General features: G+C 43.8%; 2 protein-coding genes across 4 annotated transcripts in view; one reads left to right on the top strand and one right to left on the bottom strand.

The window, feature by feature from the left end:
* Positions 1 to 3,682, top strand: part of Paip2b (poly(A) binding protein interacting protein 2B) — a 30,678-nt gene extending 26,996 nt beyond the window's left edge. Inside the window, exon 5 of the mRNA XM_013022557.1 lies at positions 233 to 3,682. Within this exon, the coding sequence (XP_012878011.1) occupies positions 233 to 289 (57 nt within the window). The 3' untranslated portion in view covers positions 290 to 3,682. The remainder of the gene's footprint in view (positions 1 to 232) is intronic.
* Positions 3,683 to 10,342: 6,660 nt separating this feature from the next.
* Positions 10,343 to 19,958, bottom strand: Nagk (N-acetylglucosamine kinase). 3 transcript variants are annotated; one of them, XM_013022566.1, is made up of 10 exons: positions 19,885 to 19,958; positions 17,972 to 18,056; positions 17,723 to 17,821; positions 16,857 to 16,998; positions 15,684 to 15,794; positions 14,898 to 15,010; positions 12,805 to 12,892; positions 11,833 to 11,930; positions 11,350 to 11,428; positions 10,343 to 10,640 (listed from the first exon to the last, which is right to left on the bottom strand). In XM_013022566.1, exons 1-10 carry the CDS (start codon positions 19,911 to 19,913, stop codon positions 10,450 to 10,452), a joined length of 1,035 nt encoding a protein of 344 aa, XP_012878020.1. In that variant the 5' UTR covers positions 19,914 to 19,958; the 3' UTR covers positions 10,343 to 10,449. The 3 variants fall into 3 exon arrangements, with proteins under 3 accessions (XP_012878020.1, XP_012878018.1, XP_012878019.1); XM_013022564.1 differs by having other exon boundaries at positions 10,350 to 10,640; positions 17,723 to 17,825; positions 19,885 to 19,953; XM_013022565.1 differs by lacking the exon at positions 16,857 to 16,998 and having other exon boundaries at positions 10,350 to 10,640; positions 17,723 to 17,825; positions 19,885 to 19,953.
* Between the last annotated feature and the right edge of the window lie 6,309 nt (positions 19,959 to 26,267).

Below are 26,267 nucleotides of genomic sequence, written 5' to 3'. Positions count from 1 at the left end.
TGTTCTACTACTTTTAGCCACAGGTCTACTTTGGGTGGTTTATTGGAGATGAGAGTTACTTTCCTGTCCGGGCTGGCTTTGAACTGCGAACCTCAGATCTCAGCCTCCTGAGTAGCGAGGATTACAGATGTGAGCCACTAGCACCAGGCCAAAACTTTTTAAGTGGAGGGAAAAAATACAATTTGAAATTCAGCTTAACTTGAAATGTGTTATTTCTTGGTCCTTATTTCAGAGCAAAAGTAACCTGAACCCAGATGCCAAGGAGTTTATTCCAGGAGTGAAGTACTGAGCTGACAGAAGCTTTGAGAGGACTTATCTTTCCCCACATCTGGGGCTAGTCATGCACAAAACTGAAGAGGGGGGTGGGTGGGCAAGGGTGCACAGCAGGGGAGCAGAATAGTGGTTTAACTGGATACTGTGATCCTGAGTAACTCCTGTGCTCAGTCTTACTCTACAAACCTTTGTGTATTTCTCTTTTGTTCTACTGATTTTTGTTTGGAGCAGTTTCCTATTTTACTGTGTTTTTAATTGTCTCTTTTGAGTTAAGGAAATTGTGATTGTTTTTCCTATGTCAGGAGTAGTCTATTGTCTGTATTTAAGCAAAATAAGCTGACCAAGGAAAACTGGGTATTTAAGAAATACCTTTTTTATCCTACTGTATGCCTATCATGCGCAAGAAACACCTGAAGAGCTACTTCTGGAGTCTGTTAAGCTGGACGGTAAGAGGGACAAGTGGAAGAAACGAGTGGTGTAAATACGAATATGAAGCTCCCCAATCCTTGGAGTTTCTACAGTGAACTGGGATTAAACAGTGGCTTGCTGAGCTGGTGTCTGCCTGCCCTGAATCCCCCATTTAAGAAAACACAGACTTTAAAGTTACTTTAAAGTTCTTTGTTTATGGTACCTTTTGATGATTGATGAAAATGGGAAGGCTATGATGGTGATTGTCATGTGAATCATTTAGATGCTGTTGTCCTCTATTGTTAAGCCACAGTTTATAGCTACCATCAGATTTATCATTTACAAACTGAAAGAGACATTAGGTTGATTTACCACATTCACCCTGACAGTGTCTTATTCTGTCTCCTTTATACCTAACTGTATTTTTTTTTGCCAGAAACACTAACAGAGGTTTTTTGTTCTAGCAAAAGCCAGGAGAAATCATTTGTAATCCTGTTGTATCTTAATTTTTTTTAGACAATTTTTTTTCCAGACCTAATAGTTCTCCTGGTAGCTTAATTCCCTCAGAAAGGTTTCTGCACTGTTCAAGGATAGAGTCAGACACACAGACACAAGCAAACTCAGTTCCCTATTCAGATCCTTCTCCCTAAATAATTATGTGAAGTAACACAAAAACACCCTCTGGGTCCTGCTTGACTCACATGACAAGGTACCAGACCCTCTGGGATATTTAAAGTTATTATTACCAAGTTTTTTCCAGTTTGCTAAGTTGACTCTAGATGTGCTTCTTTTGTCCTATCTGTTACTAATTCACTAGGGTTTCTTAGCAGGTCTTTGGTTCCAAGGGCAACACCACTGAAGACAAACTGAGAATGCTCAGGATTCATAAAATTCAGTACCATACTGCAAGATGTTTGGTTACTTTTTCCTATAATGCTTCCCAACTTCAGTGAAGACATACAACTGTTCAACAAACCTAAAATTTTCATTTTATCACCTAAGTACATTAACATTTCCCTTGCTTTGGGCGTACCATTTGCTTTTGGGGAGGGCTATTTTCACAAAATTCAAAGCAAGAAAACAGTAGATCACAGAACAAACACAACTGATGATGACATGGACTGACTTTTTTTTTGTTTGCAACTGAGCTGTGTAATATGCAAACAGGAATTTAAATTTCATTTGGGGATTTCATTTTATTTTTTGACAGGCTAGGAGAAAGCCACTTAAAGTAAACCCATGCATAAGGTAGGTTTGCTGTACTCCTGAGGAATTAAACTGGGCACCAGGAACTTTGTAAATGGCAATGTGTGAAAGAGAATGTGTCTAGTAATGGTCATTCTCCCAGGCCAGGGACTATAGGGGCCTGAGGATGCAGTTGCTTCTGTATGACCTGCTACTGTGCTGTGTGATGGGTCTCTAAGGTAAGACAATGTAACTTGAAATAAAGTCAGAGTAAATTCAGTATGTGGATGTGGGACAGAGGTGGCAAGGACTAAGGGTCTGGAAAGCTGAAGAAGTTCTTTTTTTAATATGAGCTCCATTGTTGACTTTTTTGGGGAAGGAAGAGGGGCTAGTACAAGGGATTGAACTTAGTACAAGGGATTGCTAGACAAGCACCCTGCCCATAGCCTTCCTCATTAGGTAACATGTCATAGGAAAGTCGCTTAGGGAACTTAAGAGTGTATTATAAGCATATTAATTCCCAAAGCCTCTACCTCGAAAGAGTGAAACTGTTAACTCTTTTTCAGAGAGGAGTCTGAATATAGAAACCTTGTTATTAAGGAAAGGGTGTTAGCAGTGCATAAGTACAATTACCTGTCCTGGGGCTGCTGCTATTGGCTGCAGTCTCCATTAGCCTGCCCAAGCTCAGAATGCTGAAGGTTGTTGGAAATGTGTCTGGATTGTTAAGAAGAACCTTTGTTAAGACCCTGGGAATCTCCGTGACAGAGTACAATGTACTCATTTGGCTACCCATCTGAAAAGTCTTACAGGAATCTAGCCATTGCTCCATCCTGATCTTTTGATGCCTGAGTAGGCTTATCTCACCCTCTGCTGTGCTGGCCTATTCCTTTTATATATTTTTGGATGTCTTTAGCATGGTTTCACTATATGTATTTTGTCTAGGAAAATTTTGCCAGATGAACATGGGATCTGAGGGCTGAAGTTTTGAGTCTCACTCAGGTGCAGTGTGTGCTGACTCCAGGCTTGGAAGCATGCAGCAAAATGCTCTTTTGCTTAATGTGTTAAGCATTTCTACATTCAAGAGCTCCTCCTGTGGCCCAACTCTATCATCATCTATTTTATGTTATGAGTTGGGAGTATAATTATCCCCTAGGCCAACAGGTCCAGTCTTAGTTGGGAGTTTATCAGCTTCTTAGCAGAAAAATTCTCTGGGTCTTCATTAGAGAAAGACTGGGTGCCTCTGACTTTTCCTTACAGGTTCTGGGTACAAGCCAGGCTGAACACTTACATTTTCATGTCAAGTTTTGTATTTATAAGTGATAATGTTGATGTCGAATTTAAGCCGCTACTCTGTTCAGATTTTTTTTTGGCAGTTTGAGAATTTGTATGGAAATGGAACATGTATGTTTAACAGTTGTCAATCTGACTGGTCCCAGTATTCGTTTATTTAGTGATTTCTGATCACTGTGATTGTTCCAAGTATTTATTTGATTCTGAAACTGCAAAGTAGAAGTATAATTTCTCTTTAAAGAGAAAAAATTATTAAGGTAATGCCTTTTCAGTTTCTCCAAACCTTTGAACTGCAACAGAAAATGTAAGGGTATAGTCTAAGCCTGGACACATGCAGTTCTGGGTCTGGGGCTGTTCTCTCTACAATAGTTGACTTTTGGAAATCATATATAATCAAACCAGAAAAAGACTATAAAGATAAGGCTGGATCTGTGTAGTACCTTTTTGTTTTCAAAATCACAACAGCTGGGATCTCTTTAAGGTTATAATGTTAACTATGGTTTACAAATAAAAGTTTTTAGTGAAATATCAAGCATCCTTTCCTAGATTGTTTATTCCTATAATGTCAAAGTTTTGTCTTGATTTTAAAGAGGCTGAGAAGGAGGCTAGTAAACACCCTGGTAATGAACACATTAGAGAAAAAATTGTGAAGAGCTCACCAAAGGGAATCCCCTCAAAGAATCTTGGATTAGAGCTGTTGGAAACACTAGACAGATGAGTGACTTCCTGTGTTCCTGAATATCCCTCTTTGTGATTGAAGGGGCAAGCCCCTTCAATAAAAGTCTTGGTATTATAAGCTAATGATATTTCTTGGTTTAGGTGGTGCTGGGAGTGACAATCTATAGAGATTTGACAAGTTTGACTAGGATTTGGCGATGCCCACCTGGTAGAAGACTCTGCTGGGAGAATGTCAGCTTTATTAGTTTGGCAAGTAGGTAGCAAGAACAGGAGGCTTGACCCTGACTTGTATGTAGCAAGGACCTTCATCTCTCCTGCCTCTGCATATAGCTTTCTGCCTGTGTGAATTTTTTCACCTCATTTTGCCCCTAGAGATTGTGAGTTCCCTAGTTACTTTTTGTGTCAGGAAGAAGTTCAGTCTTTCCCCCATTATTTCTCCCAGGCTGCAGTTGCTATGGGTGACAGGGACAGAGAAGCAGCTCTATTACTGAGTGCTACTTAGCCTTCAGTCCTCACTGCCCAACCCCTACTGCTGTTCCCACTCAGCTTTTTTTTTTTTCCTGGTCCTGGGGCTTGAACTCAGGGACTGAGCCTCTGTGCTCAAGGCTAGCACTCTACCACTTGAGCCACAGAACCACTTCCAGCTTTTTCTGTTTATGTGGTACTGAGTACTCAAACTCAGGGCTGCAAGGCAAGCACTAAGTAAGCCCCATTCCCAGCCCTGTCAACCTCATTTTTAAGGAAGTCATGAGAACCGGACTTGATATGCTGATCTCTGTGGTGCCAAGAGATTCATACTTCCTGGGCCTATGACACGGGGACAGATATGCACAATCTTTTAAAGGTTTTTGTTTTGTTTTCTTATTTGTAAAAAGCTCTCAGATTTTGTTGGTAAGAGTGCTATTTGGACTTGCTAGTTCACTCCAGGTAATCCTAGCTCATCAGGAAGCAGAGATCAAGAGGATCACAGTTTGAAGCCACTGGAGCAAAAAGTGAGACCTAGCATCTCAACCAATAAAAGCTAGATGTGGTAGTAGATGTAGTTCATGCCATGTCAGCTACATAGGAAGCACAAGTAGGAGGGTTGTGGTCCAGGCTATCTGGGGGTACTAAACCAAGACCTTATTTGAAAAATTAACTAAAAATGGCTGGGTTGTGCCACAGTGGTAGAGCACCTGGCTAGTAAACTCAAGGCCCTGTACCACACACACAAAAAAGAAAAAGTAATTTTCAACACTTGCTGAGCATTTCTTCCCTAGGTCTAGGTTCTTGCTGGGTTTCTCTTTTTTAAATGCAAAAAGAAACATTCAGCCAGGCACTGGTGGCTCAACACCTATAATCCTAGCTACTCTTGAGGCTGAGGATCTCAGTTCAAAGCCAGCCTGGGCAGGAAAGTTGGTGAGACTCTTATCTCCAGTAAATAGCGCTGTAGCTCAAGTGGTAGAGCGCTCACCTTGAGCTGAAGAGCTCAGGTGCCCAGGCCCAGAGTTCAAGCTCCACAACTGGGGAAAAAAAAAAAAAAAGAAGAAAAAAAGATGCTAAGCTATTTAATACTACAAAGAAAAATAACTTTTCATTTTGGAGTGCTGGGGATTAGACTCAAGGATTTGAACACTATTTCTGAGCTATGTTCTTGACTCCTAATACATATTTTCTAAAACTAATGTCACTTTAAATCTATACTAACAGAGAATCCTTTTCTGCTGATTGTGAGCCTTTAATAATTCACCCAAAATATGCCTATCAGTGATTTAGTAACTTTCTTCAGTCTTAGAATGTTGGAATGAGAAACTTTATACTCATTTATTCATTGTTCCTACCCCAGCTCTAGGTACCACTTTCTGTCTCTACAAAAATCTACCTTTTCTGGACATTTCATATCAATAGAATCATATACTGTGTAGTCACATGTTCCACTCTTTTCATTCAGTGTTATATTTGACTTGTAACTTGTTTTGGAGTTGTATCCCTTTGATGGATAGGTTACATTTTCTGACCTGAGAGCCTTTAAACATGGACTTTTAATTCCTGTGGTCTGAATCAAACCCTCCAAACAGGAATGGAAGCTGCTGTGTTAAAGGAACTACTTTTCAGAACCAGATTTGTCATCGGTTCCACAGGAATCTTACTTGCTGCAAACATTTTTATAATTTGCAACTTTTTAATCAATTTTTTGTACTACCTACTATACATCAGGACTTTTGACTCATCTGATAAATCCATTTAATAATTATGAGTATCTGAGTGAACAGGAAGTGGAACCACCAGGGCTGTGGTTTCTCCTACCCCAGACTGGAGGAATCTGATCTAATTACAGCGTCCTCTCCATTTGCAAAGCTGTATGTATTACAGGTAGATATATGTGATATATGTGGCAAGGAGGAGAGCCTATGGCAGAGGAGATGGGCAGTAGAGCCCACAGTGCACAGGCAACTGTTGAATGTGCTTTTGAGGGAAATGTTGATGGTTCCTGGGCTCTTCCAGCCAACTCAGGTCAAGACTTTGGACCCTTGTTGGACAAGTGTTTGTTTCCTCCTCCTAAACATTATATGCTAACTAACTTCTGGATGAGGGACAGGCCTTCAAAGTTATAAACCAAATGGCAGCTGTTGAAAATCTCAATAAAATGCATTTGCTAGCAGTGATCCTTTTCTAAGGTTAGGTCACTTTCACTATATTATAGGGGATTTGTGTGGTATGAAAGATTTGTCACAAAATGGATCCACACAGTTGAATTGCTTTCCTTCCAAGTAGGATTATGAAGTAGTAAAAGCATGGGCTTGGGAGACTGAGCGAATCCCACTTTCACTTTCTTTGGTCTGAATCTATGTCTCTGTTTGTAAAGGTGTGATACCCTCACAGCTGCTATGAAAATTAGAATTTTTAAATATTGACTGGCATGTAAAGGCACTTACTAATAGCAAGTAATAGAAATATGTTTTGAATCAAAAGATAGTAAAAAGGGAATCCTTGGGCTAGTAGGCAAACTATATAGTTATTTTCCTGTTGGGGAAAAGCCAGCTCCTACCTAAACAGATTTCATATCTGCTTTACCCCACTCAACTATGTGCTATGTACCAAGCACAATCTTAGACCTTTGGGCTCCCAGATTAGTAAGATGCACAGGCTGCTACTGAGGTTTGTTTAGAAGTTTGTGCTTATTCCAACTTAATACTTAACTTGAAATCTCCCAGTCATTTTGGAGGCTTTATCATATAGCCAAAAGATCATGGACCAGACTAGGGACCAGACTAGAATTGGCTATTACTACCTTTTTCCCAAAACAAGGAAGAAAACTGAGCTGACTTGCCCACTTAGAACTGTTTGAAATATTATAGCTAGGGTGAATGTAGGGCTGTATAACCCTTGAAGTTCTGGACTGTGGGCAGTTTTTAAATGTCAATAAATGTAATTGAATATATTGAAGTGCAGATATTTTTAAATGCTGTCCCGAGACTGCAAAGAATTTTTTTTTTTTTTTTTTTTTTTGCTAGTCCTGGGGCTTGAACTCAGGGCCTGGGCGCTGTCCCTAAGCTTTTTTTTCCCAAGGCTAGCACTCTACAACTTGAGCCACAGCGCCATTTCTGGCTTTTTCTGTGTATGTTGAATCAAAACCAGGGTTTTGTGAATGCTAGGTGAGCACTCTACCACTAAGCCACATTCCCAGTCCTGATGTACTGATTTTTTTTTTTCTGGTGCTGGTCCTGGGGCTTCAAGACTAACACTCTACCACTTGAGCCACAGCTTCACTTCCAGCTTTTTGGTGATTAATTGGAGATAAGAATCTCACAGACTCCTGGCTGGACTGGCTTCAAACCATGATCCTGAGCAGTTAGGATTACAGGAGTGTACCACTAGTGCTCAGCTCTCATTTTTAATTCTTAGAGCATTCAGCATACCTAAGACAACATCAGCTGGATGAACCAAGACTGCCATCCATGAGACCACAGGTATGTGGGAAACAGTGCTGGCCTCCAAGTCCAGTGCTTACTGCTCTTGCCTTCTAGGCTCAGATGCAGGTGGCGCAGAATCACATGAACTGCTCCTGATATTGTTGGGAGAAGGAGAATACAGTTAGTTTAAAGTGGGCATAACAAATATTTTTCTGTACCACAATTTCTTGTAAGAGTCTTAAGTGGTACAACTTGTGTAATAGAGCCTAAGTGGAGAATAAGTAACCTTATCACATGTTATCCAGAAACAAATGTGACTATATCTAAAGCTGTCTTCATTTGGGGGGGGCTGGGAATATAGCTGAGAGGTACAGCCTGGCATATATGAGGCCATGGGTTCAATTCCCAGCCCTGAAAAACAAAAATGCTTCATTTTCTTCAGCTAATGGTTCTTCAATACTCAGGTACAGGGGCACTTTCAAAAGCCAAAACATGTGCTTTTTACTCTGTTCCTTCAGTGTCCAATTGCAACTGTGAAGTCTACACAGTAATGAATGTCATTACCTGAAGAAATTAATAGCTTCAGTATTTACACTCTTACACTATTTGAGCCTAGACCTGAAAACATGAGAAATATAGATATACAAAAACTACCAAGCTTACAACTTAACTATATTAAGTCTACAGGGTACAGCAATGACACCCCTGTTGTCCTTGTTACCTGCAAGCTTTTTGCCAGGTGAGGTCCTATAGACTGCTGAGTGTTGGCCCCTAGCTTGGTCAAGACTAGATGTAAACATTGGAAGCTGTCACTTCAGAATGGCCTTAGCTTAAGTTCTAATTGCTCAAAGTACCAGTTCACTGCATGGGTCGAAACTGAAGAGCCTTGACCATTGTGTTCTGTATGTTACTTTGTGTCACCTGACTTGGCCAACAAGGTTGTATCCAAGACCTTTAATAAGACCTGGTCAGGAGTCAAAAGCTGTAAGATAAAGCTACCTCAAGTACAGATGCTTACATTTGCAGTAATAGTTACCCAAGTGATTTAGCAGAAAGGAAAATTTCTAGCAAGACATTGGGTACATGACTATGCTTCAGGTACTTGGGAGGCTGAAGCAGAATGACTGCTTGGGCCTAAGAGTTAAGGGTTTCCTGAGAAACACAGTGACCCCCCTCTCTTAAAAATAAAAATCCCCCACCTACCCTACTCATCCTTGATCTGTTGAATCAAACATCCTGAGGTGTAGGGGCAGGGCAGAAGACAAAAGCAAATTTTAAATTCTAGAATTGATGTACACATTTGAGAACTGATGTCCAGGATATGGCCATACCTTCTAATAGCTTATCGTCTTGATCCCTGTGGTTGTAGCCACTGTGAATCAAAACTATCTTTGGGGCTGGGAAGGTGGCTCAGTGGTAGAGTGCTTGCCTTGCATGTATGAGGCCCTGGATTCCATTCCTTAGCACCACATAAGCAGGAAAAAAAAAGCCGGAAGTGGCACTGTGGCTCAAGTGGTAGAGTGCTAGCCTTGAACTGAAGAGCTAAAGGACAGCACCCAGGCCCAGAGTTCAGGCCCCACAACTGACAAAAAAAAAAAAAATCTTCATTCTTCAAGAAGCACAGGCAGAACAGGAAGCTTTAGACCTGTCTTCACTGATTACACTACAGAAGCCAGGACAGAAATCATATCTACTCTCTACAGATGTTCATCACTCCCAGGACCACACAACAAAAACAGTCTTGTGTAACCAGTAATCGGTAGGTGGGCAGGCCACTTGAACAGTGCCTAACTGGCCTTTCTGGATCTCAGCTGCCCTCATAAATTTTCAAGAGTTCATTAATTTGAAAAACTGCAGTTCCTGGTTACCTACAAAATCCAGTGAGGTTAAAAAAAAAACTCTCCAAGCCAGGCATGGGGTCTTAAGCCTATAATGCTAGCTACTGGGGAAGCAGAGATCAGGGAATCATGGTTCAAAACCAACCTGGGTATAAACTTCAGTGGACTCCATCTCAATCTATGACTGGCATAGTGGCGTGCACCTGTTAGCCTAGCAACCAAAAGAAGCACAAATAGGAAGATCACACTCCAGGCAAGCCTGGGCATAAAACAAAGCCCTAGTTTCATGATCCTGAACCAATACAAAAAGGGAATACTAAAGTTGCTCAAGGGGTATAACCTGCTTATTTAGCAAACACAAGGCACTGAATTCAAACCCTAGTACTGACAAAAAAAAATCTCAGAGGCTAGAACTGTACTAACTTCTATAGCCTAGGTAAGAGTCTCAGGAGAGGGTGTGATACACATTGAAGGTTAAGGTTCTGAATGGAGACCACTGAGTTCCACCATCTGGTAAGTCAGGAATCATTCCTTACTCTGACAGGAAACATGACAGGTTACCTGAAGCCATAAAGCATATGGTGTAAGGCAATAAGGATGTACTAGATTGCATAAATTACCTGCCCAAGAGTGTGGTGAGTGACACAGATCATCGACCAAGCATTTAGAAATAAATTCAGGACAAAATAATTCCTGAGAATGCTGGGATACCTCCTTGAGGTGCACTGAAGATGTACACAGTGAGGGTGCTTGATAACACAATCCAACTGGGTTTGTGGGAGTAGGTAAAGTGCTTTTATTTTCTATATGTGGTTGAAAAGACACCTCCCTTCCAACACCCAATGTCCACTGAGTTTGGGGCAGGTGGAGCCAGGGCAAGCCCCCTAGGAGAAGGTATAGGAGTAGAAGGCAACAGCATTGACCTTGTAGTCCATGGGGAGGAGGTATCCAATGTGCCTAGCCCCTAGGCTGGCACCCCCCAGGGCAGAGGAGTGCCTCAGCTTCATCAGGGTGAAGCTGGAGAAGGAATTCTGAGCCTGGATCTCTCGGCCTTGGGTCAGTGCCAAAAGGAAACCTGGAAAACAGGAAGGTCAGAATGAGAAGAGACTGGCAGTCAATGTGGGGACCAACAGGGAGGAGAGAACAAAGATTCCAAGAGATTTCTCTGAAGAGGCCCATTAAGTCCCCAGTATTCAGGAAGCACCAGGACACAGGGACCCAGTAATAGCTGTAGGTTCTGGATCCAGAAACCTGAGGGACCTACCTCCCTCTCAGCTCCAAAGCCTGTGGAGTTGGGAACTTCTTAATATTGGGAACTTAGATGACAGTCCTTGAGCTACTTCAGAATGCCTAGTGGAAGCCATGTAAATGCCTGAGACAATGCTGCCAGACTTAGAAATCAAGTTAATTTCCTTCTGGCCAGAATGATGTTGACTAGACACATCATGGAGAATTATCACATTCTAAGCTAGATTTGACCTTGATCTTTAAAAGGTAATTAGTAAATTATTTAGAATGTGACATCTTTTCAATCGTTCAAGAGGCTGAAGGTATAGCTCAGTGTAGAGCACATACATAGTATGTACTAGCCATGACTTCAAACAGTTCAAGAAAGGTGGACAGGACAGAGTAAAATGGCTCAATGGCAGTGAAGGCTGAATGCCCTAACCTGGGGCATCAGTGGCCCACCTAGGATGCAATTCCCAATGCTCCCTAGGATATGCAGGTTTCCCAGGGCCCTCTCCAGCCCATCCAACCCCTCCGTCCCCTATACTCAGGCTTACCTTCCTTCAGCAGCTCCCAGCTCTTCCACACAGAGCCCACACACAGGATGGGGAGGCCAATCTCCCCTTGGAATAAGACCTGGGCAGAAGACAGAAAATGGATGCTGTGGGCTGAGCAAGCCAATGAGTAGCTTCCTAAGACCAATCTTCTCCTCTCCGACACCCTCCCTCTAGCTAAGAAGCAGAGGGAGGAAAATAGTCATAAAGGGAGGAAAAAGGAAGATACAAATTGAACAACAGAGAGGATAGAAGGGAGGGGAATGGACAGAAAGGACAGAAAAACACATTAAATCAATTTGCTAAATATAAACACACATTTAAGACTGATTCACAAAAAGGAGTCAGTTTTGTGTTTGAGACAGAATTTTTTTCTCATATCCTAACATAGTACCCAATTTACACAGGGCTTAATGGATGGTCCCATCAACAAAGGAAAGAGCCAAACCTAGCTAGCAGCTGCCCATCTTGCTCCCCACAACTCACCGGGTCAATCTCAGGCAGCACTGCTACAACATGTCTTCCCAGCATCTCCCCAGCCTTCTTGAAGATGTAACGGGAAAGAGGGTCTCCCTGATGTGCACCTGGGGCAGGGAGGAAGGAAGGTGGCTGGAGAGTGCCTAGGAGTGGTCTGTCCTGGGTTATTCTCTTTATGTGGTAAAGCAGCAACCTCAGGAGCACTTGTAGCTAGTAAAGTCTAGATCAGGATGACTGCATGCCTCATAACTCAGGGTTAAGCAAGTCTCACTGCCACCTCTCCATTTTCCCTAGATAGGTACAGGGTACCCGGTGCCAGAGGTGGCTCACCCCACTGCCCCCACTAGAGCACCTGGGCACTGGCATTGGACTCTAATAATGCTCATATTGCATTTCTATGAGTCTCTCAGTTCTGAGGACTCAGGACTCTGGCTGAGAACAGCAGGCTAACATCCCTATTAGTACCCTACTTACCTCCAGTTGCTGTTGGTCTGTCCTTTCCTGACTCAGTGCTGTGAATAAAAACCTCATTCCCAGCATCTAAGAGAGCCTTAGAATCCCCTTAGGCTAAGGTATTTAAATGAAGGGAATGTGGCCTTTCCAGAGGAGAAAGCAATGTATGGGCCTGTAAATTCTATGTTGGGCTCTCTTTAATCCCCTAGTTCTTTAGGTATAATCAGTTTAAAAAGAAAAAGTTACGTGTCCAAAGGACAAATTCATAAATTTCTTAAAAACAGGAACGCAGTTTACACAGGCCATGAGAACTATCATAGAGAGAAAGGAAGGTATTATAAAACTATTGTCAGTACAGTGCACTTGTCCTTCAGCCTCTCAAGGTTCTTGCCACGAATAAAAGCCTAGGAGCGAGGTAGCAGAACACTGAGGCCACCTGATGAGAGAGAAACTGGCATCTAAGCCCCATCTGAACCCCATTCTACGCACTACTTAGGGATTTTTAGGGAACTGCCCTGACACCAGTACCTTCTGCAATTTTCCGGCAAAACCCAGCAAACCTGCTTTTATCAAAGTCTCTATACAGATGAGTGAGGATTCCTAGCCGATCTGGTACCTGAGAGACGAGAAAGGAGCACAAGACAGTCAGGAGAAGCAAAAATCTCCAATTTGTTCACCCTAGTTGTCGTCCTAATATCTCTACATTAGTTTTTGGAGCTGTGTTTCATTAGGTCTAGAAAGTGTAGAGATTTGAGATTTCTCACGTGAGAAAAGTTGTGATTTTTCCCAATTCAGACTTCACTGCTTACTAAAGACTAAGGCAGCAGAATACAGATCTGTGTTCATCAGAGTGTTCAGAATTTCCTGAAACATTCTGGGAAAGAGTTATTTTAAGGAATCTAGGGACTGGGCATGTGGTTTAGTGGTAGAGTGCACGAAGCCCTAGGTTCAATTCCTCAGTACCACATAAACAGAAAAAGCCAGAAGTGGCTCAAGTGGTAGAGTGCTAGCCTTGAGCAAAAGAAGCTCAGGGACAGTGCCCATCCCCTGAGTTCAAGACCCAGAACTGGCAAAAAGAACAAGAACAAAAACAAAAACTAAGGAATCTAAGGAAAACACACAAGGCAATTCCCCTAGAGTCACAATACACATTACAAATCAAAGGCTCTGAGAAGTACTGCAACCAAGAAAAAGAGTCACTTCTCCCAAACTCCAGAAGAGGTCTTTTAACAAATTTGCACATCCATAACTAAGTCCCCCCCCACCACCACCATAAGGCACCAGGGATTCACCAGAATACATTTTAGGGAGGGGCTAAAATTTGAAGATCCAAGATCCACAACAATGTAGTATCTCCTTTACAACCTTATAGAAAGTACTAAATGGTATTAAGAGCAACTGATGGACATAGTAATGGACAGTTTTGACGCAACTGGCTGAGTCAGGACAACTTCATTGCACTTTCCCTTATTGCTTTCCTAGGTACAGGCCAGGGTTCCTCTTTAATCACCAACCCTCAGCTCTGAGAAGAAAGGCCCTCCCTTTCAACATCTTCAATTTCCTATGTTAGCCCTAGTCCTACCTTTTCTAAATGGCTGAACAAAAGACTAGCTGTCAAGCAGAGACGCTATCAAATGAGCATATGTTCCTTCTCTCCCTCTTACCTCTGGCTCCACTTGAAAGCCGTGGTTTCTCCTAATCCATTTCAAATGAATACTGCATAGTCAACACCTGATGCCCTAAGTACAGGCTGTTCTTTCCTAAAGTCTCCTTGCACACCTTTTGCTGTGTGTATGCCAGTCTTGGAGCTTGAACTCAGGACCTGGGCACTATCCCTGAGGGTTTTTTCTTGTTTTTTGGGTTTTTTTTTTTTTTTTTTGTCGGTCATGGGGCCTGAACTCTGGGCCTGGGCACTATCCCTCAGCTCTTTAGCTCAAGGCTAGCGCTATGCCACTTGAGCCACAGTGCCACTTCCAGCCTTTTCTGCTTATGTGGTGCTGAGGAATCAAACCCAGGGCCTCAGGCATGCAAGGCAAGCACTCTACCACTGAGCCACCTTCCCAGCCCCTATCCCTGAACTTTTGTGTGCAAGGTTACTGCTCTACCACTTGAGCCACCAAAAAAAAGCCATTTCTAGTTTTTGGTTTTTAATTGGAAATAAGAGTCTCACAGACTTTCCTGCCCAAAATGTTTTCAAACCTCAATCCTCGATCCTTCCTGCAAAGCTAAGACTACAGGCATGAGCCACTGGCACCAGCCTGCCCACCTCTTAACAGGCTTTCATAACCCAATGCATTTGTTCAGACTCAATGCTATCTCTGCCTCCCAACCTCCCCATGCAGGTTTCATCTTAGCCCAGACCTTCTGCTGTGCCCTCCCAATAGGTTTTAGCTGCCCAAGAAGGAAATCTGGCTAACCACTTATCAAATCACATCTTCCTCATGACCCCTTTCTGGAATGCACTTTTCACATTTCACATCTGACCCTGACCCCTGTTGTTACCTACAACCTCTCCACCCCACATCTCTGAATCTCTGACCCACCCTTAGCTCATTCAAGTACTGTTCTACAGTCAGTTCCCAGTGTTCTATTCCAGGTGTTCACTCGGAGTAGGTGAGTACCTGAAAATAGTTGAACATAGCCTGTTTGACGTAGCCAATATCATGAGGAGCCGCCTCCAGGTTGTCTATGGAATCAAACACTATTTTCACAGCTTGGTGTGCAATCCAGTAGGCTGCAGAAAGCAGAGAAGGATATTAGGGAAATCTCTCGAGGGAGTTTACTCACCAGGAAAAAAAAAACACACAGACTAAGACAAGGTCAGTGGTCTGCTTTGATTTTACAGCAAATTAAGTTTCATGATTCAATTACATTGTATCTGACTGACCCAGGTAAGAAAAGCTGGAGAGGAAAAACAGAACATGTGAACCAGTATCATACCAGTTCCTACTCAAAGACATTGGTCAGCTGTACAAACACCAGTAGTCATGGCATAAACTGGGACCCAAAGGCCCCTATGGAAATGTATATGGGCTAAACATAATAAAGGTGGGAGATGTGGTTCTATACCCCTTTGCTACCAGGAGACTTGTGTGGCATCTCCTGACACCTATGGGCTTTACCTTCAGATTCAACTCTTCCCCAAGGTCTCCAAAAGTCTGTATAGGCAGCATAGCCATAATGCTGAAGCATGAACCTGAATTCTGGGTCAAGACACTCCTGAAGAGCAAGGTTAGTGGTCAACCTAACATTCATATCTCTATGACAATCATTATCCTGCACTTGGAATGGTCACGGTTAAGCTCTCTCCCCAGAGAGCCCCAGGAATTAGCAGGCAGTGGTAAGATATGGAGAACTGCAGGACAGGAAGAAGTCCATGCCGCTGAGCCAATACCAGTGTGACTCACCTGAGCCCTCATCTCCCATCATGTGGCCCCAGCCACCACAGCCACTCTCAGAGCCATCCGGGTTGATGAGCCTGCAGTTGGAGCCTGTCCCAGAGATGAGCACAATCCCACCTGGAGAAAGGGCACAGGAGGCTCAATGAGGCCACAGCCCTACATATAGCAATAGATTCCAACTGAAAAACCAGGACAGAAAGAACCCCTCCAACCAAAAAAGAAAAACAGATCACCACCCAATCTCAAAGAGGAGCAGCCAGGTGCCAGTGGCTCTAGCTACTCAAGAGGCTGAGATCTGAGGACTATAGTTCAAAGCCAGCCCAGGCAGGAAGTCTGAGACTATCTCCAATAAACCACCAAAAAGCTGGAAGTGAAAGCGAGCTATAGCTCAACTAGGAGAATGCTACCTTTGAGAAAAAAAAAAAAAGCTCAAACAGTGCCCAGACCCTAATTTTAAGCCCAGAACCAGCACAAAAAAAAAAAAAGAAAGAAAAAGAAAATTTGAAAAATCAAACAAATATAAGAAAACCAAACCACACTAGCTTCCAAAGGGGAGCGCTTTGATCTCAGACAAACTCCAAGAGGACTGTGCCTTCTTAAGAGAATGTAGCTCCTTGTCTAGTCAGTGTTCAGGTAACTCTCATTGCTTTACTGAGTGCCTACTGTGTGCCAGATTGTGCTAAACTCTGTTCTTACAGTGATCATCAGTACCCGAAAGTTACTTTATGAATACAATTGTCCCACTTACGGATAAGGAAACTGAAACTTAGAGGAGTTCCTTAGCCTCTCCAAGACTGTAAGCTAGTATACCAGAAGCTGCAATTTAGTTTGGGTTTTTTCTTTAGTATTGCTGGGATGCAAACACCAGTCCCATGCTGTAGTACTCTTCACACTATCAGATCTCTTGCATGTTCTCCTATGTACTCCTGGTTTCCCCCAGCCTGCTTCTCATGGCACTACCTTATAGTGAAATCTTGTCTTGGACTCCACTCCTCACATCTCTTTCTCCTTCTGTCCCCTCATCTTTGCTCTAGCAGAGACTTTTGCTCATGAAAGCAGACGGATGGAATATGACAGGGGCTGCCTTCCAGATATTTATAAACAAGTTTTTCAAGCTACATCTTGGGGCTTTCCCAAGAAAACCAGTTCTCAATGTCACCTCTGCCCCCACGTTCTCACCATCTGGTGTAGCTGTGGCAATGGAGCCAGCGGCATCGGTGGTGATTATGTAGCTTTCACTCAGGTAGGGAAATCGGTGCCTCAGCTCGTCCATCAGGATCCTAACCGCTTCTTCCTGCTCCCCACCGCTTAGGGATAAGCCCTAGGCCACAGAGGAGGTGAGCAAGTGAGTAGAACCCAAAACCTATCTTCTTTCTCAATCCTCTTCTATCCTGATGTTTGCCTCCTGCCCTCTCCATCTGGCTATACCCTGTTCACCCAGCTCCAGTTCCTCTACTTTATTCAACAACATCTCAGAAGACAAGAACAGCCTGAACTAGAGATGGACAGAAGAAAGGAAGATTCATAAACACCATGTTGAAGTGTGGAAGCTAGCAGTGTTTTTAGCAAAAAATCAAAGGAAAAAAGGCAATTTGAAATACATAGGTTGAACATCTCACTTCTATGTCTTCCCAGACAATGCTATAGCAATTTGGGAGAAAGAGTTGAACTGGAAGTAACAATAGCTAACATTTGGATCAGACTATGCTAACCATTTTGGACTGTGTCAGGTCACTTTACTTTCTCAACAACTCTTAAGGTAGCTACTGCTATCCACATTTTCCAAATGAGGAAATTGAGTGACCTTTTAAGGTAAGTAACCTCTTAAGGATCACAGTGATGTAAAATAGCAAAGCTGGGATTCAGATCAGTCTCAATGGCTCTCCAAGATAGGTGGAAAGTAAAGCTTTGAGAATGGATAAGATTAAGTTTCCACACCAGGACCTGGAAGCCATATCCTCTTACAGTCATCAACTCTTCTAGTCCAAATTTGCCACCTATTTCAGTGCTGCTGGCTTAATTTCTGAGTTTTACCCTAGACTCACCAAGCTCCGAAGGGGTACCAGAGGATCCACCCCTGCTTTCTGTTTGGCCCTGTTCACCATCTCGTTGATTCTCTCCACACATGCGTCTGTCCCGATGAGCTGGCTCCAACAGGGAAGGAGAAGTTATGAAGGCTTGAGGACCTGTATAGCCCCTACTGATTGCTCTCTGAATCCCAGCCACCTTCTCAACAGAGTTAAAGTGATAAAATCAGAAAAAGCCCTCTAGTACCATCAGTATAACTTTCTTACCCAGTGGTTTGTGCACTGTCCATCTGCTTCTGACAGGATCTGCCCATCCTCCGACAGTAAAAGGACCTTGGACCGCGTGCCTCCCCTACAGAACATAAGAGGGCACTTAATTCTGCCCAGGAAAACCTGCAGGTAAGAGCTCAGCTTGTGTAGTCCTTGTTATAGGCAGAGGCCAGTGTAACAGAAGAGACGATTTCTGCAACCCAGTAACTACTCCCAAACCCACCTTTATGGTTTAGTTGTTTGCTGTGCTCTTGAAACTGAAATGTAAGTCACACTTACCTTCCTTTGAAGATATTCTATCTATCCTGTGAGAACCTAATTAACTGTGACCTGGACCTTGAAAACTTTTCTGATACAGGCCCATGTTAGTTAAGCCTTCACGGTGCATCATTGCTATGTAAGGTTCCCCTTTATCATGTGTGTTCAAGCTAGGTATCAGTGGCTCTCCCTTGTAATCTTGGCTACTCAGAAGGCTGAGATCCCAGGACTGTGGTTAAAAACCAGCCTGGTCAGACAAATCTGAGACTCTTAACTACAATTAACCAGCAAAAAAAAAACCTGGAAGTGGAGGCATGACTCAAGTGACAGAGCACTAACCAATGAGCCAAAATGCCCGGGAAAAGTTCAATGTCCTACATTCAACCCCAGTCCTGGTGCTCATGTACACACACATACATACACACACACACACACACACACATACATACACATGCACGCACATTTGGTCGTTTCTGCTTCTTACTAGATTATGATGTTCACTAGCTCAAGCTCCAAGCCACACCATAGCCTGGATGAAGCAATACTTGGGCAATATAGCTAGACAATGGAATATCCCCCTCTGCTCCTCTCACAGTAACTAATGACTGCCTTTCAGCTGCAAGATAGGCTTGTGAGAAATGCTTACCCAATATCAGGGAGAACAGATACATGCTTAAGCCATTAAGTATTTTAATGGTAATGACAGGGGAGACCTGAGAGTTTAGAGAGAGATCTGTGGTGGTGAGCTGTGTCTCCTGATCAGTACTTTTAGGAGTATCTTAAAATTAAGAGAACAAAGATGACCTACTAATCAAAGATGGCATGAGTTTCAAGGGGTGGCAGATTCAACATCCAAAACAATCTCTTGACAAGTTTTTTTAGATGAATATGCCAAGGCTGAATGCAAACATTGAAAAAAAAAAAAAAGATGTAGTGCCATGGATACAGGCTAGAGAGAATCCACTTTAACAACCCATATGAAAGTCAGGAAGATGTGGCTGCCAGGGGAGTGAATCCAATCTTAGACCACCTTTAAATGAAAAGTGCTTTGGCTGAGACAAGAGCTTTCTATTTTGCCCTGATCTGACACAACCAAATTCACATTCTGTCATTGTCAGGAGGCTTGGTAATCAATCATCTTGTTCATCCCTGTCCTCACTTGACATCTGTGGTAACTGAAGCCCCGAGGCTTTGGCAGCAAGATACCTTCTGGCAAGAAAAAGAAAATCTCTGTTCTAGCTTCTACCTCTTTCCCACTCTCCACCATGCAACTTCACACCTGACACCTGTTCCGCAACTCTCCCTGGGACCGGGGATGAGGGAAGGAGCCGCTCCCCCCAGACAGCACCGCAGAGTGGGTAGTTCCTGCAGGGAAAAGGGGCGTGGTCCCGCCACGAAACACAAAGGACCCCCACCCGAGGTGTGCCCGGGAGACTGCGTTCTCCCTGCGCGGCACGCACGGCCGCTCGCGCCGGGGCGCCCCCGCGCGTGCACACACCTCTCCTCCACAAGGCCCAGCAGCCCAGACTGGCCGGACCTGGAGGTGCAAGGCCATCTCACCTCCCGGCCTGACAAGGATCCGCTGCCCCGCCCTCTGGCCTGGGACGCCCTACGCCGCTCGTCCCGGGCTCCTGCCGTCGAGCCGCACTCACCCCTCGACACCCCCGTAGAGCGCAGCCATGCTGCTGCTGCCGCCGCTGCCGCCGTCGGTTCCGCCTGGCGCTTCCCTCCCCACCTCCTGCAGCTTCCCTCCCTCTCAGCCTCCACGGCACCGCCCCGCGTCACGTAAGCGCCCGCCAAGTGCGGTTGGCTCCTGGCGCGCGTGCGCGAGGCGTGGCTCTGAGGCCGAACTCCCCCGCCCTTCTCGGCTAGCCGGGACGGAGAGGACGACTCCTCGGGTGTGTGTGGCCCGCAGCGGTCCCTCCAGCCTTTTCCTTCATCCTATCCTTTGCTTCTGCAGAGGAACACCGAATCCCAAGCGGAGAAGCCACAAGGGCCTCCCGGACCGACTCCCTAGAAATGCTCACTGCCCTGCCCGCCCCTCTGCGCCCGGAAGTTGCTGGCAGCCCCACTTGGACTTGTGGGCCACACCGCCGTTGACGCACGCAGTGACGCACGCCCGACCCCGCCCCTCGGAGCCTCGGGTCCAGAGCCAAGGGTATCTTCTCGGGACCGGGAGCGGCGTGCGGCCAAAGCCACACGAGCTGGCACGCAAGTGCACGGATTTTACGCTGCGCTCCTATTGATAGGTAGGTTAACTAGGGACCTAAGGACAATTCCAGAGTAGGACATGGCCCCTAGGAAACATCGCAACGGAGGAGGATTGCTATTTGCCTCCCCATCACCTAAGCCGCCAGAACCCGGAAGGTGGACGACTGCATGTTCCAAAAGGTCTAAACATTCCCCCCGCGGAATGTGGAGTGTTCCTTCCACCCCCAGCTTCTCCCAGCAACGCTTGAATTTCGCGGGTTGAACAGACCTGCGTGAGGACTGTAGTTTGCAGGTTTGCCGTGACTCACAGGTCTCCTCTGATTGGTCGATTGTCTTATGCCTCATTTACATGAGGTGTGGCTCAGGATTCTGCCACTTGACTGGCGGCTGGCCAGAGACCCTTTGTCTCTTTCGCTTCAACTGTATATCCTTCCTCTCACCTTTGGTTAAGGAAAAGGCCAGTATCATCTCTTGGGGGATCGCTGGGGTTCGTTGGTGCAGTCAGTAAAGGGGATCAACCGCTTATCACTCTTGCTGCTTCTCTTTGCTCTATTTTAAAGGTTCTACATAGAAAACAATGAGTCCTTAGGGGACAAATCAACTCACCTCTGCCTCTGGCCGAGGAAATGTTCCAACTACTTTTTAGTTTCCTTTCTGAGCGATCCCCTTGACATGTGAATGAAGATGTCTCATCTGGAAACTCACCAGGAACTCTGATCAGGGGACTTTCTGGTGTGATCCAAGGAATCTGAGACCGAAGCGAGGCCACCGACTTTCCCATAAAGTGTACAGACACACTTTGGTTGCTTTTCCCATTGAGTCTGGTTGACTGACCAAGCACTTCTGTCCTTTAGTCCTAACTCACCTCCTTAGGGAAGAAGTTCCCTTGACTTAAGGAAGGATTGTATACCACCATCTGATTGTTGCTCTCGGTGCCACCCAGTCCCAGAGGAGGTTCTTATTCTTCCAGTTTAGACAAAAGGAAATCCCTGGGTCTAAATCGTTAGACATTTCCTTCAATGTTCTTTTCATCCAGACACTGACAGAATGCCAAAGGGTAGACTACCACAGATCTGCCCCAACTTCCCTAACTCTGACCTAGAGCCTGACCCACTGGAATTAGTACCCGTTGGACTTACTGCCAGAACTACATCCTGGACTGATAAATCAAATGACCCACTGGAATTAGTACCCGTTGGACTTACTGCCAGAACTACATCCTGGACTGATAAATCAAAAGGATCATAGTGGTCCTGACTATGAAGGCTGGAGAAAATAAGGGCCTAGAGGACACATATGATATCTAGGACAAGGCAAATGGACCAAAGAGATAAGTCCCACCGGAAAGATAGAATCTTGAGGGAATGTATATTTTTTTTAACTCTTTTAAGAAGCCCTATTTCAGGTATAGGCATAACAACTGGATCAGGACATGAAGGAATCAGTAAAGGGTCTCATTGTCACCATTTAGGGAACTCACAAAATATGAGGATGAGTTCTGTGATACTACTGCTCACCTAACCCTCCCAGGTATGGGTGTGAGGTGCTTACACATCCATGAATTCAAATTAGTCAAAGGACACTTTGAACTTACAAGAGATGGAGAAAGTAGTAAAGGGATGGCTTTCTTTTCCTCTGTCTTTTCAGATGGTTACCATCATCTGTGGCCTACATTCTACTGGGGTAACTAGCTATTTCTCTACTTGAGAAACAAGGATTCCTTTGACTGAACCCCTAATATGGCTCTGTACCAGAGTGTGGCCTGAATACTAAACTGGAGGATAGAGAAGTTTGTCCCCTGAAGGAAGCATAAATTATAATACCATCCTACAATTAAACTTATTTTGTCACAGGAGGGGAACTGGTCTGAAATTCTATATGTACAGGCCTTTTTGTCTTAAGGGATAACCCTAGTTTCTGCCGAGAGTATAAACCTGATCTAGCCCTTTTGGCAATAGTGTCTGGCACCCCAGACACCAGACCAAGGATCTCTTCACCTGAAAGAAACCAAAAAGGAGGGAGCATCAAATGGCTACTCCTCCTGAACCTTCATAGCCACACTACCAGAACCCCTGACAGAAATAAAATTAAAGGTACTCCCATATAAACTTGATGTTAATAGGCATAGGTATTAGAAGAAATCTATTCCTTCCTCTTGCCAAGACCCTCAAACAATTGAGAGGGTTCTTTGGCATAACAAAATTCTGCAGGTTATAGATTTGGATATAAGCAGATAACCCCTCCCCTATATCAATTAGTGAAAACTCATGACAGGAGCTTGCTTCCTGGAATGGGCGCCTGACACCTAATAGACATTTACCAAACTTAAATAGGCTGTACTCCATACCACTGTTCTGAGTCTCTTGGTAGGAAAATCCTTTAATCTGTATGTCATTGAAGGAAGGAAAAGGCTCTGGATATGTTTACTCAAGCTGGAGGCCCCACTCAACAATTACTGAGTATCTAAGTAGAGAACTTGATGTATTTGGTAAAGGATGGCCCAGTCTTCAAGCAATAGCAGTAGTAGCCACTCTGAATTCCCAAGCAACTAAATTTAGTCTGAGAGGGGACGTAACAATAGTTATCCCTTACAAAGTGATAGGACTACTTTCCTACAAAAGAGATCTATGGCTCTCAAACAACTGTCTCCTCAAATATCAGGCATTATTTCTAGGACCAGCCATCCAGCTAAATATATGCCCTTCTTTAAGTCCTGCTAGCTTCCTCTCTGAAGCGGGAATAGAAACAGCATAATGGCAAACAGGTGATAAAGGACACTCCTTTGGAGGACCTCAACCTGAACCTCTTCATAGACAGTAGCTCCTTTAGGAAACAGAATCCTTTAGAAATAGGATTCATCATGATTACCTTAGAGGCAGCCACTGAGAGCTCATCCCACCCCTTCTCTCCTCAAATATGCATTTTTGGTTCTTCATGCTCATACTGTCATTTGGAGGGACAGATGTTTTCTGACAGCTAATGGATCCTCTTCCAATACCACAGGAGATTGCTTCCTCCCAAGGTAGAAGTCATACATTGTAAGGGTTGTCAAAAGGGACAGATGAGCCATACACTGTTGACTTACACTTACAATCCTAGTTACTCAGGGGCTTCAGATCTGAGAATAACAATTTAAAGTCAGCAGGACAAACTAATCCAAAAACTCCTCCAATTAACCAGCAAAACACTGAAAGAAGAGGCATGGATCAAATGGTAGAGTATGAGCAAAAAAAGTCCAAGTAAGGGTGCTGGGATTTCAAGCCCCAATACACACACACACATACCTGCACACACACACACGCACACACACACACACCATTTCAGAAGGCAACAAATTATCAAACCTGGCCTAGGAGCCAAGGATTCCCTGATGTCTGAAGCAATAGAAGCCTTCCTAATTTGGGACAATTCCTTCAGGGAGATATGACCCTAATTTACTCCAGCCCAAAAGGAATAGGTTCTTTCATGAAGAGATGTCCCTCACTCCTTGGATGGCTGCAAACAGAAGAAGGAAAGTTATTCACACCAGTACCTAGCCATCAGCACTAGGTCATCAGCACTACATCACTTAGGAAAGGATAAAATATAATAAATAATTCAGAATATTCATGGAGAAAGCAATTTGGAAACCATCAAATAGATTAAATTCACCAGAAAAAAAATCTGCTTCATACGAAAAGTTTTTCCCTGTCATCCAAATTTTGGCAAATAGACTTCACTCACTTGCAAAGGCTAACACCATGCAATATCTCCTAGCATAGGTGGGCACACTTACTTACTAATTGAAATGGAAGCCTTTCCCTGTTGAACTGAAATTACCCCAAAATTTGGATTTCTTAGTAACCTACAAGTGATGATAGTCCCTTCATCAAAGCTGCAGATATCCAAGGAGTGTCCAAGGCATTGGAAAATACAATATCAATTGCATTGTGTTTGGCAGAAACACTCTCCAGAAAGGAAGAATAGACAAAAAATTATCCTCAAGAGATACCTTAGAAAACTCAAGAAACTCATCTCCCTTGCCCACTCTTTTCTCCATAAATTTGCTAAAGATTAGAAACACTGCCAGATCTGCCAGATGCCTGTAATCCTAACTACTCAGGAGGCTGAAATATGAGGATTGAGGTTCAAAGCCAGCTAAGATAGGAAAGTCTGTGAGATTCTTTTTTTGGGGGGGGCGAGGGGGAGGTCCGGTCGTGGGGCCTGAACTCTGGGCCTGGATACTGTCCCTCAACTCTTCAGCTCAAGGCTAGTGCTCTAACACGAGCCACAGCGCAACTTCCGGCTTTTTTCTTTTTGCTTATGTGATTTTGAGGAATCCAACCCAGGGCCTCAGGCATGTAGGGCAAGCGCTCTACCACTTAGCCACCTTCCCAGCCCTGTGAGATTCTTATCTCCTGCTAGCCACCAAAAATAAGGAAGTGGAGCTGTGGCTTGTGTGGTAGAATGATAGCCTTGAATAAAAAAAAAATAGCTAAAAGACAATGTCCAGGCATTGAGTTCGAGCTCTGAAACTGGCACACACATACATACAAAGAAGTCAATGGGGGGCTGGGAAGGTGGCTCAGTGGTAGAGCGCTTGCCTTGCATGCATGAGGCCCTGGGTTTGATTCCTCAGCACCACATAAACAAAAAGAAAAACAGCCAGAAATGGTGCTGTGGCTCAAGTGGTAGAACACAAGCATTGAGCTGAAGAGCTGAGGGACAGCGCCCAGGCCCAGAGTTCAGGCCCTACAACTGGACCCCCCACCCAAAAAAAAAGAAGTCAATGGGTAGTTTTATTCAGGCATAGCTACTGTATTAGTTTAGGAATACAGGGACCTAAAGGCACGTATATATGTGTGTGTGTGTGTATATATATATATATACACATATATATATGTATATATATATATATGTATTTGTATATGTATATGTGACTCATGTGTTTCTGTTGTACTACATTGTTCTGCTTTGTCTCCTATCTATCCAGACCGAAGTATTTAAAAGTCAGAGTCCCACATCCAAAATAAATATTGGCTGTATGACTGATTTAAAGAAAAAATTAGCACAGAATAAAAGACCAATAATAACATATATGTTTGTGTTGCTTATTCTTTAAAGCTTTCTGTACCTTTATCACTAAAAACTTGGTAACAATGACAGATTTCTAACTACACATTACAAGACTGAGTCTCTGAAATCAAAGCAGTTAGCCAAGACTTGGACAGATAATAGATGTTGCTTATTATGGGTATGGGTAGTTACTGGGAAGAGAAGGAAATAAAGATGTAGTAATACAGGAAGCTGTTCATGATTTCTAAATTGCTTTGTAGACATTTAATGCCCGTTTGCACTGGGCTTGCAATGTCCTAGCAGCTGTTCCCATGATATTCACGAGGTAGGTAATGTTCTGTAAGAATCTGCAAGCCCAGGTTGTTTTTTCTGCCTTCCTTGCTTTGCCCTCTGGCCTCATGGAAGCCATAGTGGTAGAGGAGGCAGGATGAGAGTGGTAGGAGAAACAGTAGAAAAATATCTACCATGCCAGAGTTACTTAGGGGTTTGGGACACAACTCGTGGCCCCAAGGTTTCAAAAATGTATATTGATTTAGATCATAGAACAGACACATCTATTTTTTTTTCTCACCACTGTATTTCCTGAGGTAACCTAGGGACCAGACAAGTGGTAGGAGCTTTTAAAACCGGTGTGTGTGTGTGTGTGTGTGTGTGTGTGTGTGTGTGTGTGTGTGTGTGTGTGTGTGTGTTACACAAAGTCTCTATCCTGTATAGCCTAGGCTGATCTCAAATCCACAGTTGTGTGTGTGTGTGTGTGTGTGTGTGTGTG

This window comes from Dipodomys ordii, unplaced genomic scaffold (assembly GCF_000151885.1).
Source record: "Dipodomys ordii isolate 6190 unplaced genomic scaffold, Dord_2.0 Scaffold63, whole genome shotgun sequence".
Taxonomy (NCBI): domain Eukaryota; kingdom Metazoa; phylum Chordata; class Mammalia; order Rodentia; family Heteromyidae; genus Dipodomys; species Dipodomys ordii.
The sequence above is the reverse complement of the archived record's forward strand: the minus strand, read 5'-3'. Positions and strand labels throughout refer to the sequence as shown.

What these genes read in the sequence shown, in the direction of transcription:
- Nagk (XM_013022566.1), bottom strand. Translation starts at nt 19,913, where the DNA reads ATGGCTGCGCTCTACGGGGGTGTCGAGGG. An exon ending in TGGTACCCCTTCGGAGCTTG is followed by an intron (nt 16,999 to 17,722) that starts GTGAGTCTAGGG and finishes TCTGTGGCCTAG; the next exon opens with GGCTTATCCCTAAGCGGTGG. An exon ending in CTGGGAGCTGCTGAAGGAAG is followed by an intron (nt 10,641 to 11,349) that starts GTAAGCCTGAGT and finishes CCTGTTTTCCAG; the next exon opens with GTTTCCTTTTGGCACTGACC.